The following is a 21,010-nucleotide window of genomic DNA, read 5'->3' on the forward strand; positions in this document are numbered from 1 at the left end:
GGCATTTGGCCACTAGAGGGCAGCCTAGGATAGCACAGTGAAAAATAAAACAATGGGGACAGTTTCCACATATAAATATAAATTTATTTTAATTTTTAAGTAGAATTTCTTTTAAACGGCTTTCTAGGTATGAGAATGATGTGTACAATATTTTTTTACTCTTTTTTTTTTTCTTTCTTTTTGTCTTATTTATACAAATATTAGGAGCATTCATGTGATACTTGAGGCTGTAATTCCTCTGCAGATACATTGCAAAAAGGAGTTAGTGCAAAAACACTGACATTCTTTCACTCACACATCCACACATGATTATACATTAAAGGTTGAATAGAAGCAAAAATACATTGACACATGTTTGATTATCCATTTTTTGTGCACTCAGTATAGACACAGACAAGAAGCTGACAGACATAACAAGCATGAATCAAGAAAAAAAATGCACATACATCCAGACAACACATTTAACATCAGAACAGCTGCTGTTGAAGTGGAATAAACCAAAGCCACTTAAATCATTCTGTAAACGTGCAGAAACGTGGAGAGTTGTTCGTGCTTTACAGTAACATGGTGATTGAACAGGCTCTGTACGTACAATGTGTGGAAATTCACATCTCATCATTAAGCACAAATACACCACAGAAGCAGCACACAGTAATGATAAAGCTCTTATCAAGGAGTTAAAAAAGCGGATTGTTCGCAGCCATAAAAGTAGGGGGTTAAGAAAATCCTTGTACAAAACAGACTCTCCCCCTGCGGAATTACACAGCACCCTCATCTGAGGCTCTACGCATGCACACACCTCCATGCCAAACACATTAAATACAATCAGGTTGAACACATGGCTCGTTGTGATCAGTAATGCAGCATATATAAGTGAACACTCTTCATTAAATAAAGTTTGTGGCCACAGGTTTTTGATTTGTATCAAAGGCTGCAGTATGAGAAGTCAGGATGATGATGATGATGATGATGATGATGATGGGAGGGGAGCACCTCCTCTGAAGTGTCAGCTGAAGCCAGATCGACACACACAAGGGAACACAATGCAGCCAGTATACAGCACAAGATAAGGACACATTTGCTTCATGTTGGAGCTAGAAAACATTTGATAACTGACGTCTCCAATTAAGCCCAAGGATATTAAAGGGTTGGTGTGGATGTTTTTAAGTGGGGTTATATGAGGTAGTTATCTGCAGTCAGTGTATTATCAACAGTAGATATAGATGTCACCGCTGTGAAGGAGCAGGGAGACGTTTATTGAGCCAAAGTCCATCCCCTGAAGAATCCATTCGAGTTAATTACATCCTGACACCTTCACATCGACTCAGACACTTGTTATTGTCATTAAATTAGTTGAATTTGTTGTGAGGTGCCTTTTAAAAGTCACCAAATCAACTGAGAAAATTGCTAATTGCTATTGCCATTGACTGTAGGTGTAAGTACCTCATACAACCTCACTTCAAAAAAATGCAAACTAATCCTTTATGTGCAAACTCACAGAGGGATCTATGCGGCACTTGAAGTTTACAGAGGGTATGGTAACTCTATATGTCCTCTGAATGGCACGTCAATCAGTTGTGATGCTTTACGCATTACAGGACACACTGTGGTTAATGTCGCCATTGATTCCGCTGCCTGTATTATTGCCGATTTCATTGGGAATGTCATAGATGGTGTCATTGAGCATGTCAGAGGTCGTATCATTGGGCATGTCTTCAGTGGTGTCACTAGCCGTGTCAGGGGCTCTGTCACTGGGGGGCTCCTTGTGTGGAGTCGGACTCGGTGGCTCCAGAGCAGCTGGTCTGATGGGTCTGCTCTGTGGTGTAGCAGTGTTGCACATCAGGCAGAGAAGAGAAGAACAATCCCAAAGCCCCTGCGTCATACTGGAGGAGAACAGCTTCCGACATGGGTGGCAGAACTGGTAGAAAACCAGCATGAAGAATATGGCGATTGCGTAGGCGACCAGAAGCTGCAGCACCAACAGCGGGGCACAGATGAACTTGTAGAAGTCCGTTTTGTAAATGTACCACAGCAGAAGCAGTGAGGCATTCTCCACAAAACGCAGCATGTAATAAACAGCCATGCGATACCAGTTCTGCGACTTATTGATGAGGTCTGGGTCGCTGAGTTTCACCTGCACGGCCGACCAGCAGAACATGTTGATGCCGGCGTAGAGGAAAGTGAGCAGACAAAGCACGATGGTGGTTCCTACCCTGGTGAGGGTTTTTTCAATGTTCTCAGGGAATGGTGAGTGGCTCAGCCAGAACAGGATCCAGGGGTAAAGGAAGAAAACAAGGAAGTTAAGCAGAACTACAGGGAGCACCCAAAGCTGTAGGACTGAGCTGAACAGAACCAGGACCACCACACGGGTGGCGATCTCAAAGCTCCGCCACAAAAAAATGCACAGATAAGCCATGGGCCGAACGTCCACTTCATAGTCATCATATTTGATCTTGATGGCGAGGATGTTGCAACGGAGTGCTCCATACACGATGGACAGGAGGGAGATGACCATTAATGTACCTGAAACACAGCGAGAGAAAGACTCAACATGGTTATGTAAAGAAGGAGACGTGTATGACTGCAACATCACATCTACAAACAAGAAAAATATGGTTTGTTCACTGTGTGGTCAAAAAGGGGGTCATTGTGGGGTGCAAAACATGATAAAAATAAGTAATTTTCCTTATTTAAATACAAATAGTTTTGTAAAAACACTGATTTGATGTATTTACTTTAAGGGGTATTATTTTGTTAAACCCACTTTTATTAGTCTTTGGTACATTTATTTGTGTATTTGGACCTTAATAGTTCAAAAAGTTTGAATTTGAACCCTCCAGGTGCTGCAAAGCTATCTTTATACAGGGGTTGGACAAAATAATGGAAACACCTTCTATGATGCCACAATGTTAGGTGTTTCCATTATTTTGTCCAACCCCTGTATTCATTTTAGCAAAACTTGAGTGGATTTCAACAACCCGTTTTAATTCCTGCTTAATTTGTTACGTCTATAACTAGTTACATCACGACATCTGCACATATAAGGTCAAGACTTCCGACGAACATTTCTCTGAGTACGCCATAATTGTTTGTCAGCAGCAGCGGTTGTAGTCCATACTGAAAATATGTCCAAACTTCAAGCTGATTGCCTAAAATGTTCTGTTGTTGGTTGAATGGGACAGAGCAGCACAGTCAACAACCTGAAGGGGGTGGGTCATGAAGTGGCTCATTTGCATTTAAAAGGCTAGCGCTCAAAATGACCTTTCTGGTATCATTACTCAGAAATAGGGTTAAAGATGGACCTGTGGAGTTGAATTAATGAAGAATTCAGACCCAAGCATAGCATTTACAGTTTATGTAGACCACAGGGAAATGTTTTAAAATGCATAATTCCATTTAAAAAAAAGTAAAATATCACTCCTTTAAGAAAAATTGTGTTAAAAGTGACTGTTTCTACACAAAGCTGATATACTAAAACAAAGTGAAGACTATTAAACCCAATAACAAATGAAAAATAAAACTAATGAGCATTATCTTTGCTTTAAGCACCTTTTCTCCTCAGGCCAGGTTTCCTTTCATGTGTATTTTCATGTGCATTTTGTTCCTTTGTAAGTTATGTACATTCTGATTTTTTTTTTTTCCCCCCATTAAATAACCTATATTAGGGCAGTGCAATATTACCTGAAAGTACACTGGTTTGGTACTACGTTGTGCAATATGTTATTGTTCTATAACCCACAGTATAGTTTTTGTATATATTGTAATTTGCAGATACATTTTTAGATTATTTATTACATTCTATCCTTTGTCAGATTCTTTGTCAGAAATATTGTTCTGAATGTACACTAGCACGTTTCTGACAGTAAAGAGACTATTCTGTTCTAGTCTAAATATTTATTATGAATGTAATACAGAGTATCCAAAAAAAAATTATCTACAAAATCAGTTCATTATATTTTCCAGCTTGAAAAACAAAACAATAACATTTATCACAATAACACAATATCCACCATCACCCATCACCCACCCCCATGTGGTCATTAGTTAAATCATACAGTACATATACAAAAAGATGTAGAATCAAATAATTATATCAAGAGTTAAGTACTAGAATAATCCTTACAGCATAAGAATGATAAGATGGTCAAAAAGGAGACCCAGATTCACTAAAGATTTATGGGTTTTCTTCCCCCAACACAATAGAGCATGTTCTCAGGAGTGCAATAAAGTTAGAAGCTCATTGATCCAGTACTCCTATAGAGGGAATTCCTCAGATTCCCAGTTCTTAGGAATGCATTTGTGTTTTTTGTGTTTATGTCTTCACATCCTTTTACACAGAACAGAATCACTGCTGCTGATCAAAAGCCAATAATTCAGTGTGATTTGTTTTCAAGGCTGTCTTTGTGCAGCACTTTAAGCCATAGTGTGTTGTGTTCTTTAATGTTCTATAGAAATAAAAGCAAATTCACTGAAATAACTCGTCTCTAAGTACAAAAATTCAGAAAGACTGGATCGTTAAAGCAAGAGAGATGATGATGAAGACACTTTTTATAATAAAATATAAAATATAAAAAGATGCTGAAACATGGGGCCAGTGGAAAAGCACGTAATATTAGAATAACTAATGTGGTTCTCAAACTTTTTACAGTGGAGTACCTCCTTAAATATACTTTTTTAACCAAGTACTCCTAACTTTCCATTCAGCATTTCTGATTAGGCAAACTAGGCAAAAATTTGTTCCTATGCCAAGGGTGTCAGTTTATATTTTCAAAACTTTGTAAACAAACTGTAATATATAAAAATAACACTTTTTTTAAAGTAAATTTTGTGTGCAAAATATAAACTGAAAAGTGCCCTCTTACATTGATAAGAAAAATAAATAGGTCATTAATTAAAAAAATGAGCCTTTCATCAGCAAAACATAATTACTTAGCTACTCAAATAAACTCATTTTGAATAATTTAAAATAGAAATGTTTTTAAAATGTTACCAAAGCTTAAACAGGATGTTTGACAATAAAACTTATAGGAATGTATTTATTGTGTTTTATATTTCAGCATTAATTCACATTATTTTGTATTCAGTAAATGATGACTTATTTAATGTTTTTTTTTTATTCAAGTATCCCTTGGGCCTCTTCCAAGTAACCCTTGGGGTATGCATACCCCACTTTGGGAACCCCTGGCCTGACCTAAGTTGAAAATAGTTTTTATTTCCTTTTTCCATCAGTGCTGCTCTATGTTAGCATTGCTTGTTGATTTTTTGTTTGTAGATGTAGATGAATGGCTAAATTAGTAAAAACTTGAATAAGAGCTTTGAGTTGATTAATAGCTTAAAAAAACATATGGTTCTATGTTATGCATTAACTGTCAAAGTTGTCATTGTGTTTAATGAGTAAATAAAGCAAAAAGTAAGGAGGAAGTGAATGGATACTCAGTTCAGATTGAAAATGTCAGTGTCAGAGAAAATAATAAAGGTGCGTTACTAAAAGCTTTCTTCTCTGTCCTAATTCTTAAACCATATTTCCCAGTTTGACGTGGTGGGAGCCTTCACTAAATCTGTCCACGAATAGAAACACTGGCTCCCACACACACTTAAAAACACCAAAACAGTTGGCGAGTCTGACCGCAGATCTGCACCAACTGGCAGCCAGCATCGCGCTTTCCAAGCCTCGGTATCAGAGAGGCAGTTACATAACACCACTTTGACTCATGAAAACACCATCCTCCCATTGTCAATATGTCACTTAGCTGATCAGCCCACATCGTAGTAGAGCTGAGGAAAGAGAACGGAGGAGGACAGACTGCACCGACGGACCCCAGAGCTGCAGCACCAATGGACAACGTATGGAATATGAGAGTCCAGGGGAAAAATGGACAATATTTAAGAATAAATAAACATTAAAAGGAAAAAGTACTTATTATCAAATTAACCAACTTTTCAACATAATGTTTTTTAGTTCATTAATTTGGTACAAAGATTAACACAATAAAAAAAAAAAAAAAGAGAGAGAGAGACCCATAATTATCATGATATAAATTTATATCCTCTTGCAACATCATTTTTAGATTAGATCAGGATCAACCCTTTCGGAGATCAGCAGCTACTATAATGATACATTTCATGACAATAATTATCTAAATTTTTATGTTTGGGATTTATTTAATTTCATTATCAAATAAAAACAATTTTTTTTGTTTTGTTTTGTTGGATTGAGCAGTTGGGAAAATGAATGAATAAATGAGTGAATGTTTTGTTCTTTCACTTATTATCATTATTATTGATTATATCTTATTATTTACGACATCTAAGTATTTACTATTATCTACTTATTTTACTCATGTCTGTTTTGACTTTCAACAAATTCACTATGAATAAAAAACGCATGGTCACATCACACATACAGGTTGGAGGACTATTATCATTATAAATGATGAATGAAATTCTAAATGTCAATAATTATCAGAATAAATGCCAAATTAACTCATAAAGACCCAGTGGGACTTTTGTGGCAGTTCCCAAATGGGTTTTTCTTTCTATTTAACTTTTCTTAAAGGATTCATCACCATTTTTTGTAATATTATCCTCCTTATTTTAAGTTTTTTCAGGGTAAATCATGTATTTTCAAAGGTTATTATATCAAATCAGAAAAAAAATAGGAAAAAGCTACTTTTTCTGCAAAAATATCATTGACTAAACATAAAAACAAGTGTGTCCATCCACTGTCATTGATCCAGTTCCATGGGTTTTACTGGTGAATCAATGTTATAGAAGATGATGGTGTTTCTACGTTCACTACGGAGTCTCTGAACGTCCAAACGGGTCATATCTGATGACCATGAAAAGATGAATAACTGTATTTTACACCAATTATTCACATGTATTGATAGGATTAGTGAATCAACAGGTACTGAACAGTTTAGATCAGTGGATGGTTTTGGTCGATGGTGTGTTTGGATCTTTATAGGTTAATATTTCTATTAAGTTTAACAGCTGATTTTCCTTTCTGAGTGAAAATATAAGAAATCAGGTAACTGGTTGTCGTTTAAAATGATTATTTATGGTCAGAACGTGATAAATATTTTAGGAGTCAAGAGGTTGAACTTTTAAAACAATTATAATGACAAACTCTTTTTTAATGTTGAATGAAATTAAGTGTAAACTTAAGTGTAGCTGACAATGTGAACTAACTAATGCTAAAGATGAAATAAACTGAAATAATTCCTGCTGCAATGATATGAATTATCTTGTGACCACGCCATGAAACACCTAAATTCCATGTTCCCCAGTACTAGCGTCCATACAGTATCTTTTGCGTATATTTTAAGTGTTTTGAATAATCTGGCAATAAGTCATGATCTGGTTTCTTCAGTTTTCATTTATGACCAAAAATCAGCCTTTAATCTTACAGAAAAATAATGATTTAATTAATTATCAGCTGATTTATTTTTAATCATGGTAACATTTTTTTTTTTTTTTTTTACAAGAATCAGATGAGTTTTATTGAGCTTTTTTCTCCTCCTTCCCCATCTTCTTCCCCTTCCTCCTCCCATGGTAACATTTTTGTCGATATCACCCAGTTCTAATTGACCCTTTATATCAGGGGTGTCAAACTCATTTTCTTTCAGGGGCCACATTCAGCACAATTTAATCTCCAGCGGGCTGAACCCTTAAAATAATAGCATGGTAGGCAATAAATAATGACAACTCCAAATTGTTTTAGTGCAAAAAATAACATTCAATTATGCCAATATTTACATTTACAAACTATCCAAACAAAAATGATGTCAATAACCTGAAAAAAATACAATTTGTTAAGAAATACAAGTACAATTTTAACAATATTATGCCTTGGCTTATCATTAATACATATGCATTACAGAGCAGATCTACAAAGGTACAAAACAAGTAGTAACAGTAGCAGAATATTGTTAAAATTGCACTTAATTCTCTTTAGACATTTCACGTTGTTCATATTTGTTCAGGTTATTCACATTTTATTATTAAAGGATAGTTTCTTACTGCCAACATTTTCATAATTTAACGTTTTCTTCACTAAATCAAAGAGAAAAAAATGGTGTTGTCGTTATTTATAGGTTATTATGATATTATTTTTGAGTTTGATGCCCTAACTTGCACTTTGTAAATTCATCTCGCAGGCCGGATTGGAACCTTTGGCGGGCCGGTTTTGGCCCCCGGGCCACATGTTTGACACCTGTGCTTTATATGATACATGTGTAAATTACTGTATTTTCATCATGGCCAGTAAATTTGTGTTGTAATGTCTGTGATGGACATGTGGGCGTCCTGTTATCTGTTGTTGGTGAGTTTGTGGTCAAAAAATAGCATTGTACGTCTTCATTATAAAATAAACAAAGCAAACAGCCCAAAAGGAGACCCAAACACTGCTCCCTGGACCTGGAACCCCCCCCTTACCTCTTCCGATGGACACCCCTTGCTGCAGGACGCAGATGTAGAGCTGCAGGGTGAGCTGAGGGGCGGACCCCAGGAAGGCCTGAATGACAGAGGTGCGGGCGAAGGCTGCTCGGTGTGTAAACAGTTTCCCCTCCGCCTGCCCCACCTGCCGTTCCACCTCCTCAGAGTGACCCCTGCGAGGCATCTGCTTCTTCCTGGTGATGCTGACATAAGGCTCCTCCACACGGCCCACGCTGCCATAGATACAAAACGCCTCCAGACACCTAGAGTCACAAACAGCAACGAAACACAGATTTATTTATCCTACAATTAACCAGGAGGATCCCATTAAGATAGAACACACCTTCTGCCAGAAAGATAATTAAACAAGGCTTCATGTAAAAATATAAACAAATAAATATGCACACTAAAACACAAGGAACTAAAACGACACAAAAGATACATGTTAAATTCCAGTAAAATCTTTCCCTGTTTAATATTTCTGAGCATGTCAATAATCCATGGTAACTATGGCTTGAAGCTCATTCTAGGTGCATGATGGGAAAGGGGTGATTTACACACCTCTTCAGACATTTGGAACCATGAGGAGAATTTTCTGTGATGATCTAGTGTTACAGCTACTGGAGTACTATGTCAGCAACCCAGATGGATGCTGGAGTTGCACAATATATTATTTCAGTATCATCGCTGGAATCTGTGCATACACACACAGGACGTTCATATGAAGTACAACAGAGTCACTCTAACACGTTCTAAAGCTTTGTTTTTGGTGTTTGATACACGAGTAAAACTCACACAGATCTCATTCTTCATCTGTTCTGTAAGAGAAATAAATCTGATATGATCATTTAAGGGTTTTTAGACACGCAGAGTTCGTTGTTTGTGTGTAACATACAGGTCACATGCACAGGAAACCAATCGCAATTATTTATCAGACAAAGAACAGACACAGAAGACCATGCTCTTGCAAGTCACCACCCAAAACTTGAAAAAAATGAGGAACTGGAGAAAAAAGTCAAAAAGCTTGGTTAAAAAGGAAAAGGAGAACTACATGAACTTATTTTTTCAGGGTTTTTTTCTAATATTAGGCAGCTCTAATATACTATACACTATACTATGATGTCATCACCTTCCTAAAATAATTGTAATTTTTTTTCAGATTTTTCAAGAAACACAAAAAAATGTAACAGAAATTGAGTATTTGTTGATTTAAGCAAAAAAGTCATTTTTGTCAAAAAAGGAAAGTGATTATGTGGTAATTTATGTCACATTTTTTTGAATAAACATGAATATAGGAATTTTTCTTAATAGCCTTTGTTAAATTCCAAGGACCATTTCATATATGTAGCAGTGATCTGTATGTGTGATTTTGTACAGGCACAAAATGCAAAGCATCATGGTAGAATATGTTGGTTTTTTCTAAGTAAAAGGATGATGCATACAGATAAATTCCAACACTAATCTAAGACCAGTTGTTTTCATAGTAAAAGGCATTTTTAAGCCTAACATTGATCTAAGTTTTTTCCATTTTTTTTCCTGTGACATTAAAGCCAAAGTATAAGACGTCACCTCCTCTAGGTGAATCCCATCCCATGTTCAGTGTTCAGTGAAATGCAGAGTATTATTACAGTGTTTAGAGGCACTGAGTATCAGGGGGCAAATAAACTTCAAAATACTGATTAAATTGCAGAGTTTTTCTCTGTTTAATTCAATTCCCTGGGACTCACAGGAACACAATTCAGCATACAAATGACTCATAAAATAGTGGGAAATGTGCAATATATTTCCTCTTTATCTGAACAATAGCCATTTAATTTGCAATGATAAAAGAAGCATGACTCGCAGTTTTGAAAGCCTGCACTGATAAATGGAGTTTTTATTTTCATACACACAAAGTGGTCAACCCTCGACGAGACACAAAAAGTACAACTGCAGTTATCAAGAAGTTAAATACACAATGAAAGGGTATTATAAGCTTGGTTAAAACTAACATATTCTCTCGAGCTTGGCAAAGAAAAAAATGACAAAAACATTCCCTTCTTGAAGCACAACCAAATCCAATCAGAAGAATCAACATGAATTTGACCAAAATGTAGATCCTCATGTCTTCATTTTCTATTTCATGTAGGAAACACAACGTCTATAACTCCTGTAAAGTGGTGTTAAACCTGCCACTCTCTACGGTTGTACGCTTGACAATATTTTTATTGTCTTAAAGTGATGCAGCGTTCTACACTGTAGTTACTTCTCATGAGACACTGACTGCATATTTTTTTTGTTAATACCATTTACCAGAGGTGGGACTAGAGATGGAATGAAATGAAAATGTCATATCACAGTTACTGTGACCAAAATTATCATGGTTATCATTATTAGCACGGTATTGTTGAAATGTGCTCAAAATGTTCAAAAAGTACTTATACACACACTGAAATAATTTTAAAAAGTTGTATTTTGAAAAAAAAAAACAAATAAAATAACACACACAATGTACTTTCTGTTGGCAGAAACATTAAAATATTAACATGTAAACATCAACCATACAAATGTGCATTAAAGATGGCACCTGATGGCCATAAGAGATATCTGCACTAGGGGTGGGAAGTGATAGGATCTGATCAACATCAATGCCATTGTCAATTCTGCTTACCAATCTAATTCCTTATCAATTCTGCTAACGATTCCTGAGTGTTTTTTTGAGTGGGAAAAAAGTAGTTGGACAGGTCATAGTGGAGCTTGTTTGACCATTTTCCAGATCAAATCATTCACAATGTTACAATGAGAGAGAGAGAGCGAGAGAGAGAGAGAGAGAGAGAGAGAGAGAGAGAGAGAGAGAGAGAGAGAGAGAGATGTATGGGATGGAGGTGCACTTGGACCAGGTTCATGTGGGAGCTAGGGCTGAATGATGTGGACAAAATTTCATATCTCGATATTCATGCCAGATATCTCAATATCGATACGATATGATATGACTACAGGTTCGGTGAAAACCAAGCATTTTGCAGAAATATACAAACATCATAATACAAAAGAATGTGGAAAGTGCAGTTTTATTTATAAGAACTCACTGCCAGTCATCAACATTAACATAAAGTACGAATAAATGAAATTTGTTGTGACTTCCAGAGCTGTACATGCAGGGCGAGCGCGGGGGAAATCTATATCGTTTATGTTGTTGCTTTTTCAGAATTAATATCTTGAATGTTCATATCTAGATATCGATACGATAATGATATATCTTTCAGCCCTAGTGGGAGCCCACTATCCCTCTGGATCTCCGGAGCTCTGTCTGTGCGGCTGCCTTCAGCCATGTTTTCACAGGCCAAACATTGCAAACTGCGTATGCCGTCTGGAGTGCCGCTGCTTCTCCAGGAAGTGAGCAATATCACTGTGAGTTTTCAAAGTGCAGTAATCGAACATGGTTTCAATGATAATTAGAATTTAAACGGTAATACTAACCGTCGGGAATTTTATCACGGTTTATCGTTATACTGGTAATCGTTACATCCCTAGGTGGGACCAAGTCAGGGTTTTGCACGTCACAAGTAAGTCTCCAGTCTTTGTCCTCAAGTCCCGAGTCAAGGCTGATAAGTTTCAAGTCAAGTCCCAAGTAGAGTCCAAAGTCCTAAACTTTGAATTTCAAGTCCTTTGAGTCTTTTTAACAGTAATAATACATTACATTTAGATGACACATCATATATACTTTTTAAATCTGCATTTATGTATCAAAACATGTTTGATAAAATAAGTGAACTGACAACATGTACAAGAACAAAGTGCTGATACTCCCATATTGCATTATTAGCAACTTCCATTTAATGTAGCCTATCAGCAACAATATTTGTGTATATATATATATATATATATATATATATTTTTTTTTTTTTTTTTTTTTTTTTTTTTTTCACACTTTCTTTGCAGAATAAACATGATAAAATGTGGAAAAGTAAAGTAATTTGTAGAAGTGCTGACATTTATTTTGTCAAACCACAATAATAAGTAAAATTCCTGGTTTCTATCCTGTCCTGTCGTAGTCCCACGTCATTGTGTGAGAGAATGAGAGAGAGACTGACTCAATGCCAGGTCATGTGACTCGAGTCCACATCTCTGCCATTAACAAACAGATTTTTTTCTATGTATAAGAAACATTTTGCTCCTCTGATGAATATCTAAAGTAACCCTTTCTCCAAAATAAAACACAAATTGCTCTAATAAGAAGCGGCAGAAGTTGAACAATTACCAGGACCATGAAATGATTTTACCATTAGAGGCCATATTTATTTATGTATATCAGCACTGAGCCCTGCATTGAGGAATGCGGACATCTAAAGTGAGCGCCATCTGTCAGCGATGGGTAAAAGACTGAAGCGGTGAGTGTAGGCCAAGGGGTCAGAGGTCGAGGCGATGCTGATCTGGCGAAGCAATGATGATACACAGCGCCAATAAAATGAAAGGCGAGGGATTTAAAACACAGGGGTGACCAGGCACAGACTGTTTATCAGCAGTGGCACGCACAGTGAACGCATGACTGGTCTGATGAATAGAAGTGCTAAACTGAATCTGAAAGCAGCTTCTGACAAATGAAGAGTGAGTCCCATTCACAGAACAGACAGTAAATATCAGTCCACAGTCCACTGAGATCAGCAAAAGGAATGTTTTGTGCGATTAGGTTGAGACATTTTGTCACAATAATTTTAACATCTCTGTTTTGTCAATGAACATATTCTGATATATTTTATTTTTTGGCCAAAAAAACTTGAACCTCATTTTTTCTGCCTAAATAACACAGGAAAAAATATGATCCGAGTGACTTTTCTTTACTAAATCTCTGTGGCTCATGGACAATATATTACACCAGACACACAGGCTCTATATTAGTTTTTTCTGGGACAAGAAATGTCAGAGGAATCATACCAAGTTTGTGATTTAGACTTTTTTTTTCAATTTTCATCAAGCAAAAACTCAACTAATCAGATTAATGTGATATGTTTCCTAGCCTACATTAAATGCCTTTTTTTTTTTGTAGTTTTGTTTGTTTTGGTTTTTTTTTCTCTCTCTTCTTCTCTTGTTTACTCAGTTCTGGTTGTAGTTATTGTTACCATTATAATTGTCTCCATGGTTGTTACTGTTTGTATTGTTGATACTTTCTTGTGAGGGTCTTCGCCACCTTCTTTTCTCTTGTTCTCTCCCCTTCTTCTACCCCACCCCCCCACCCCCACCCCGTCAGGTCCGGCATCAAAATGTGGTTCAACAAAACTCATAATAAACACAGTAGAATATCAAAGGATGCTTCATATACTTTATGAAGTTACCCTTGGCAAAGCAAATTTTTTCAGCACCAAAAGGAACCAGACTACCATTCTGCTGTTAGGACGCTGGGCAAGACAAGTGGAGAAAAAAAAAAAAAAAAGTAGTTTGAGATACTCCCTGGTAAAATGTCCAAATAAAACTGGATACACAAGCAAAGGTGTCAGAAAAATGGGCAATGATGACTGGGAGTACAGTTGGTGTCGGCTGCTGCCTTATTGGTACAGACAGCTGCCTGTCAGCCAGCTGAGCCCAGAAAGAAAAAAAAACAACAAAAAAAAAAGACTGTAAATGGTCTTATTTTGCTTTGTTTTGTTTTCTTTTTTTCCTGGTTCATATTTTTACAACTGTGTTGCTTAATATTATTTTTTTTTCATCTTTTATATGCTAACATTCCAATGATTTTGTGATTTAATACAGTATTTTCACTTGGTTTTGTGATTTAATATTGTTAATTGATCTTTTGTACCTTCAATTCTTATTATTTTATGAATCGATACTGTTTTGTAGTTCCTATTTTTATGAGGTTGCAGTGTTTTCTGTTCAGTCGCGGAAAAAAATATCAGACCATCAAAAGTCATCAAAAATAATGGTTATGCAATCAAGTACTAACTCCTGTGTGTATCATGTGACTAAAACAGACAGAAAAGAAAACATGGAATGCCTAAAAGCACTGTTTTTGTCAGTACAATACCATAGATATTGATGTAAGAACTATAGTGATTTTGGTTATTATGAAGAAAACCATGGAAAATGGTTAGATATCAGCTCTGAAATTAAACTATTTTTGTTATTATCATTATATTTGTCCACACAAACATGCCTTTAATTATAGCAGGCATTAAAACGAACAAGAAATTGAAGAAAACAAGGGGTGGTCTAATAATTTTTTCCATGACTGTATGTGGTGTCTAGTGACTGAATTAACACATCACTTGATGTGTGTGTGAGTTGTACACAGATCACCTGTTTTCAGTGTGTTTAACGCCTTTATGAGGTGACACGTGCTGATCACAGTGTTGGATGATTTAGCAAAGGATTCCTCATGACTGCTGTTTTTTTTTTTTTTTCCTTTCGATATGACTCGGTCTTGTCATCAACAAACACCTCATTTTCACTTCTACTTTCTGCAGAACTCCACACATTTTACTTAACAACTTGACAGTTCTGAGTCTGTATAGCTACAGTTTACACAGATGGGGAAATGGAAGCAGTAGAGTTGGACGGGTTAGGTGGAGTTTGTTGACACTAGATAAATACTGTTTGAATAGATGCATTTTACAGACAAGAAAGTCCCTAAGTTTACCTGTCTGTGGTCCTGAGTGATCTTGAAAGTAAAAGAGAAGCTAATTAAACAACCACAACGACCAGGAGTGTGACTACCGCTCTGAAACTACATTCTTTGGGTGGGATGTTAGAAATGTTGTTTTGTGCAGATGAGACAGTTCTGAGAAGAGGAAGTGTCACTGCGCTGACGGCAGTCGAGTCGGACATACCCCCTTTCCCCTCTCGGGTTGTGTTGTCAGAGATAAGACGCCGGCAGTGACATGTGCTATTCTTAGATCTGCTCTTCACTGACAAAAGATGCAGAAGTCAGTACAGTAATCATCCAAGTGCATACTCAAATGGAAACAGGCCACTCAGGGTCAGATCTACAGAGACCCTGTTGATGAATAACATGCTGTGAAAGACATCTGTTCAACTGAGAAAATAGTGTCTGTCCCTGAGTCGTCATGAATATGAGTGTAGAATTATTACTCATTGAGCCAATATTATGTGTACATCTCTTAAGTAAGTATTTTCATCATCAGAATTTGACCTTTTGATGCACAACTTCATAAAAACACTGAGTAGGATTATCTCTACTCTCAAATAAGAGTAAAAAAAACATCCAGTTGCAATTGTTTTATCTCTATATTATTTTTGACCAAGATCAGATACACAACTATACCTGTAGTGAATACTACATGTCAAGGTTTAAATGGATCAAAATATAAGAAGTGTCTTATTTCCCAAAGGTAAAAAATCCTTTAAAAATGATAGAACCTGAGGAAGACAGACAAATGATGAAACCTAACTTGTGTAAAAATTCTAAGTTGAAATGTGCTGTAATATGAGATAATTCAAAACCTAGAGATATTTTTGTGGTGACTTGCAAATGTTTTTTCTCTATATTTAACCATTCTGTAGTGATTTATCATCATTCATTATAATAGTAAAATTGAGTATTTTCTGATATTTCATTTACTGATCATGTAGACATTCATAAAAGCTCAGAGTACATTCAAAAGTTATTATATCAAAACACTAAAAGCTGAAGAAAATATGATGTTTGAAGTAAAACACATCATTAACTGAACATAAAACAAGTGTCTCCATCTGCTCCATGGGTTTTACTGGTGAATCAATGTTATAGAAGATGATAATGTTCCCACGTTCACTACGGAGCCTCTGAATGTCCAAATGGGTCATATCTGATGACAATGAAATGCTGAGAATCTATATTTAACCTGAATTATTTCAATGTATTGATAAAACATCTTACATCAGTAGGCTTTTCGTCACCAGCATCTGTTTATGTCTTTAATGTACATACACTTCATAGATCTGACACTGTCCTGACTATAATATCCTCACACAGTGCAATGATATAAACTCTGGTTGTGACACCTTCCTGTGTGTCTACACTGGGATTTCCTCATAGGACCTCATTTGCCCTAAAATACCAGATCTTCCCCTGCAATGATTTGTTTTTCGTTTGATTTTACTTGAATGTAGATCAGGTCTGTTGCATGGGTCTCCTATTTGTTCATACAGTGAAATGAAGTACAGATCTACCTGCTCTCTTTATCAAACAGTAAATATCCTTTTCTGCTGCTTGTATGTTTGCTGACATTTCCTGTCTATGAGGCTTTCCGGATTAGGTTCATGACTCTTACAGCTGAGGCAGATGGCCGAGGCAGACCAAGACCAGGGCTTACTGGGGAAGGACCAGGCCTACTAGGTTTATATGCAGTATTTAAAGCTTTCACCACTGGACTGCACCAGTCCCATGATGGTACTCCAGCTGGGTTTTATGTGGGTGATTTAATGTCCTTTTCAGACAGAGCAGACATGAATAAACCACGGCCTTCCTGGTCTTGTGTCAGACCAAACCTGAAGGTGATCGAACTCTGCTTAGAGGCTATGGATGTAACGATTACCAGTATAACAATAAACCGCAGTAAAATTGCAGACGGTTAATATTACTGTTTAAATTCTAATTCTCATGATAACCGTGTTTGATTACCGCACTTTTCTGGAGAAAACGCCTATGTAAAGATCTGCTTTTATGTCAAATATTTGAGTATGGTTTTAATTTATTACAATTTTAATTTTCTATACCTAATATTTGGAACCAATATTCACTTTTAAAGTCTTTGAAAAGGTTCATTAAGTATCCGTGTGTTATTTATGCAATAAATTATATACATTTTTCAAATCGGATTTTATATTTTTTGTCTTTTCTGGTCTTTTGTGTTGATATAGTAGGTTAAAGTGAAAAAAATAATAGGCAGATGAGATAGATGAAGTTGTGCTGAAAACAAAGATCCCAAACAAGGGTATAGTAAACATTTGTTTATGTAGTATATAAAGGCAAAATCAAAAGTACTGAAAAAGGACAATATAGGCTCAGACCACTGAGGGTTAATGTTTGAATGTTTCTGCCAAGAGAAAGTGCATTGTGCCAATTATTTTATTTATTTTATTTATTTTTTTAAAATACAACTTGGTTAAATTATTTCAGTGTGTGTATTAGTACTTTTTGAACATTTTGAGCACAGTTTCAATAATACCGCGATAATAATGATAATTTTGTTCACAATAACCATGATATGAAATTTTCAGATTGTTACATCCCTATTAGAGACTCATTAGAACCCACTCGGAGCAACTTAATTGCCAGTGGTTGCTGTGTGGGAATGTGGAACATATCGATGGACTGAGGTCATATTGATCATCCTTTTCTTTCCGAGCTAAATGACACAGATATAGGCTTTTCACTGCACCACCAGACATGTATGCATGCATTCAAGCGGAGACAAAAGGCCACAGAACATGAAAACAACAGCATGTGCGCAATGCATGCATTCATCACACCATCCATAAGCGGCTTACGGACAAGACAGGCCGGACATGATCTGAACCAAAACATTATACAAATAATAACAACAACAACAACATGACACCTGTGATGAATAACAAACGGTTCCTCAGCTGACAAGGGGGGTGGGCAGTGGGGGGGTGATCTGACACAAACCAACCCCACAGGCTGACTGACCTGACGATGGGTCCGAGCTGCAGGATGTGCAGCAGCAGGATGAGGGGCCGGTCCCTGCTCAGGTCCCGGTGGATGAAGGTGAGGGTCAGCTGCACGAGCACCGACGGCACGAGCGTGAAGAGCAGAGTGAGCCCCTGCCAGATCTGGTCTCCGGCGGACCGGTACGTGGAGCTGAGGTACAGGGCTGCGGTGGTCTCGGCTGTAAACAGAGACACCGACACAAAGATGGAACTGGGGAGTCGCATCCTCACTCACTCCGCCATTTGGGGATGAATGCGGGGCGGTGCTGCTGGGCTCAGGGTCCGCACACCCAGACCACCGAGCGGAGCCACACCGGACGGGATGGCGTTGTGTCGAACGCACACCGCCGCCGCCGCCGCCGCTGCTGCAGCTCATCCGCGGGTTGTGACACACTGGATGTTTTCACAGACTAGTGTTTTCCTGGTGTGGGTCTGCGGGGGGCGCAAGAGGAACTCCGCTCGCCAGTGCGCATATGCGCAGTAGGACTGTTTCTGCCACTAATAGAACACTCTGCAGGCTGTGATGTAATTACAGGTCAGAAGAGATAGACCACAGCATGGAACATAATACCCTCACATCCAAGTCACTGTTAAACAGGGAGAGGAGTTAGTCTGTGGGCTACAGGTGTTCAATATGAAAGAAAGAAAGAAAGAAAGAAAGAAAGAAAGAAAGAAAGAAAGAAAGAAAGAAAGAAAGAAAGAAAGAAAGAAAGAAAGAAAGTCAGTCAGTCAGAAAGAAAGAAAGAAAGAAAGAAAGAAAGTCAGTCAGTCAGTCAGTCAGAAAGAAAGAAAGAAAGAAAGAAAATAAAAATAGGAATAAAAGAGTATTTTAAAGAAAACAAACAAAATTGAGTTTGTGGGCTAGAAGTGTTCAAAAAGAAAATAAGTATGTAAAAAAGAAAGAAAGAAAGAAAGAAAGAAAGAAAGAAAGAAAGTCAGTCAGTCAGTCAGTCAGTCAGCCAGCCAGCCAGCCAGAAAGAAAGAAAGAAAAGAAAAGTAAGAATAAAAGAGTATTTTAAAGAAAACAAACAAAATTAAATTTGTGGGCTAGAAGTGTTCAGAAAGAAAGAAAGAAAGAAAGTCAGTCAGTCAGTCAGTCAGAAAGAAAGAAAGAAAGAAAGAAAGAAAGAAAGATAATCAAAGCTGGAATAAGAGTATTTTAAAGAAAACAAACTAAACTGGACCATCTCCATCATCAGCCATACATTCACCCCAGTTCAAATCCATTTTACACACACACACACACACACACACACACACACACACACACACACACACACACACACACACACGCACACACACACACGCACACACACACACACATGATCTAAGGGGACATTAAAGACACCTTCTTGGGCAGTCACAAACACTGCCTCTCATACTGAACACCTCCAAGACCAAAGAAATGGCGGTTGATTTCAGAGTTTTCAGTCTGGACAGAGGGTGGAGGTGTTGCAGACATAAACATTTTGGTGTATCTTGACAACAGTAGTTCCTGAGCACAGATGCACTCTATTGAACAGGATACAGGAAACTGTTCTCCAGTCCTTTGACATCTGCTCTAAGATTCTGCACCTGCTTTTCCAGTCAGTTGTAGCTGGAGCACTCTTCTATTTTGGGGTCTTCTTGGGAGGCAGTACAAGACATAAGGATGCAGCATGTCTGGATAAATAGTGAAAAAAGCTGGCTGTGTTTTTGGTGTGAAGACACTGGGGAATGTGGGGGAGAGATGCACACTGAGGAAGAGAGAGAGCATCTTGGAAAATTCAGATCATCCTCTTCATTCCATCCTGATAAACCAGAAAAGCAGATGCAGTGTACAACTTGTCATGAAGATACAGGACCGAGAGTTATAGAAGATCCTTCATGTCCACTGCCATCTGTACAACACCATCGCCTGATGTTACATGTTCATCAGTTATGTTTGTGTTTGATTTTCTTTAGCTGATGGAGAAGTGAGTTTCCCCCCAGGAATCAATAAAAATCATCTATATCTGTATGTATGATGTCCAAATAAATGATAGTATTTCTCATTCTTCACTTTTCCTCTTTTTTTTTTGTTTTTGTCCTAAATCAGTTTTCTGGGGTATTTCTGACATATTATTATTCCTATATTTGGTTTTAAAATCAGAGTTTCATATGCTGTTGTCAAAGTGTGAATGTAAAGGAAAACATAATAAAACAATTAAAATGATGTATGATCAATGTAGTGAAAGGTCACTGAATATTCTCATGTCTCAAAACATCTCATGTATAAGATATATGATTTATTATCTATTTATTTATTATTTATCTATTTATTTATTATCTTATTTATTCATGGGTTTGCTGTAAAACCAAAAACTTGTATAATAAAGAAAAGCAAGGACATATGTCTTGCATTTTTATTTGAATGTAGACACTTTATTAATAACAATAATCATTTGGTGTGGACAGCTTAGATTGTAAATCAGCACACAAATACACAGCTTAATAAAAATGTTCCACAACAGGCACAAATAGCACTGGGAAACTGCTTTGGTTTGATTCTTTTTTTTTTTTAAAACAACTTCAGCCACATGTACAAAACTGCCCAAAGCATTTTCAGTTTCCATGTTTTCAATCCTTTTATTCTGAGATGTAATCATATCCAAATGCTGGGAATTATCCTGTAAGGCCTCATGACCACATTAGTGTAAAGAAATCCACCATTAGCTGTATTTTATTTGGTTTGCAAAAAGCTGCATTTGAACCAGAGAGCATTGGAAGGAAAATTACAGTCTCACACAGATCACGGCCGTTGTGTACCTTATCACAACTGTTAACATACTCGTCTTTTTACTCAAACCAGACATTTAAAAGGTCCTCATATCTACCACAGTTTGAGACACAAACAGTTTTCACACTGCTACACCTCAGTTCAGACAGGTGGGTTAGTCATATTGTA

At 37.0% G+C, this 21,010-nt stretch overlaps 1 protein-coding gene across 1 annotated transcript; it reads right to left on the reverse strand.

Annotated features, from left to right (window-relative positions):
• Positions 1 to 62: 62 nt before the first annotated feature.
• Positions 63 to 18,537, reverse strand: xk (X-linked Kx blood group (McLeod syndrome)). Its single transcript, XM_030124434.1, has 3 exons — positions 18,065 to 18,537; positions 8,437 to 8,699; positions 63 to 2,523 (listed from the first exon to the last, which is right to left on the reverse strand). The coding sequence occupies exons 1-3, from the start codon at positions 18,307 to 18,309 to the stop codon at positions 1,586 to 1,588; spliced, it is 1,446 nt and encodes a 481-aa protein (XP_029980294.1). The 5' UTR covers positions 18,310 to 18,537; the 3' UTR covers positions 63 to 1,585.
• Between the last annotated feature and the right edge of the window lie 2,473 nt (positions 18,538 to 21,010).

The sequence above is a fragment of the Sphaeramia orbicularis genome, chromosome 21 (assembly GCF_902148855.1).
Source record: "Sphaeramia orbicularis chromosome 21, fSphaOr1.1, whole genome shotgun sequence".
Classification (NCBI taxonomy): Eukaryota; Metazoa; Chordata; class Actinopteri; order Kurtiformes; family Apogonidae; genus Sphaeramia; species Sphaeramia orbicularis.

Coding starts and splice junctions, on each gene's coding strand:
- xk (XM_030124434.1), bottom strand. CDS start 18,309: ATGCGACTCCCCAGTTCCATCTTTGTGTCGGTGTCTCTGTTTACAGCC. Junction 8,700..18,064: donor CAGCTCGGACCCATCGTCAG/GTCAGTCAGCCT, acceptor TTGTGACTCTAG/GTGTCTGGAGGCGTTTTGTA. Junction 2,524..8,436: donor AGGGGTGTCCATCGGAAGAG/GTAAGGGGGGGG, acceptor GCTGTGTTTCAG/GTACATTAATGGTCATCTCC.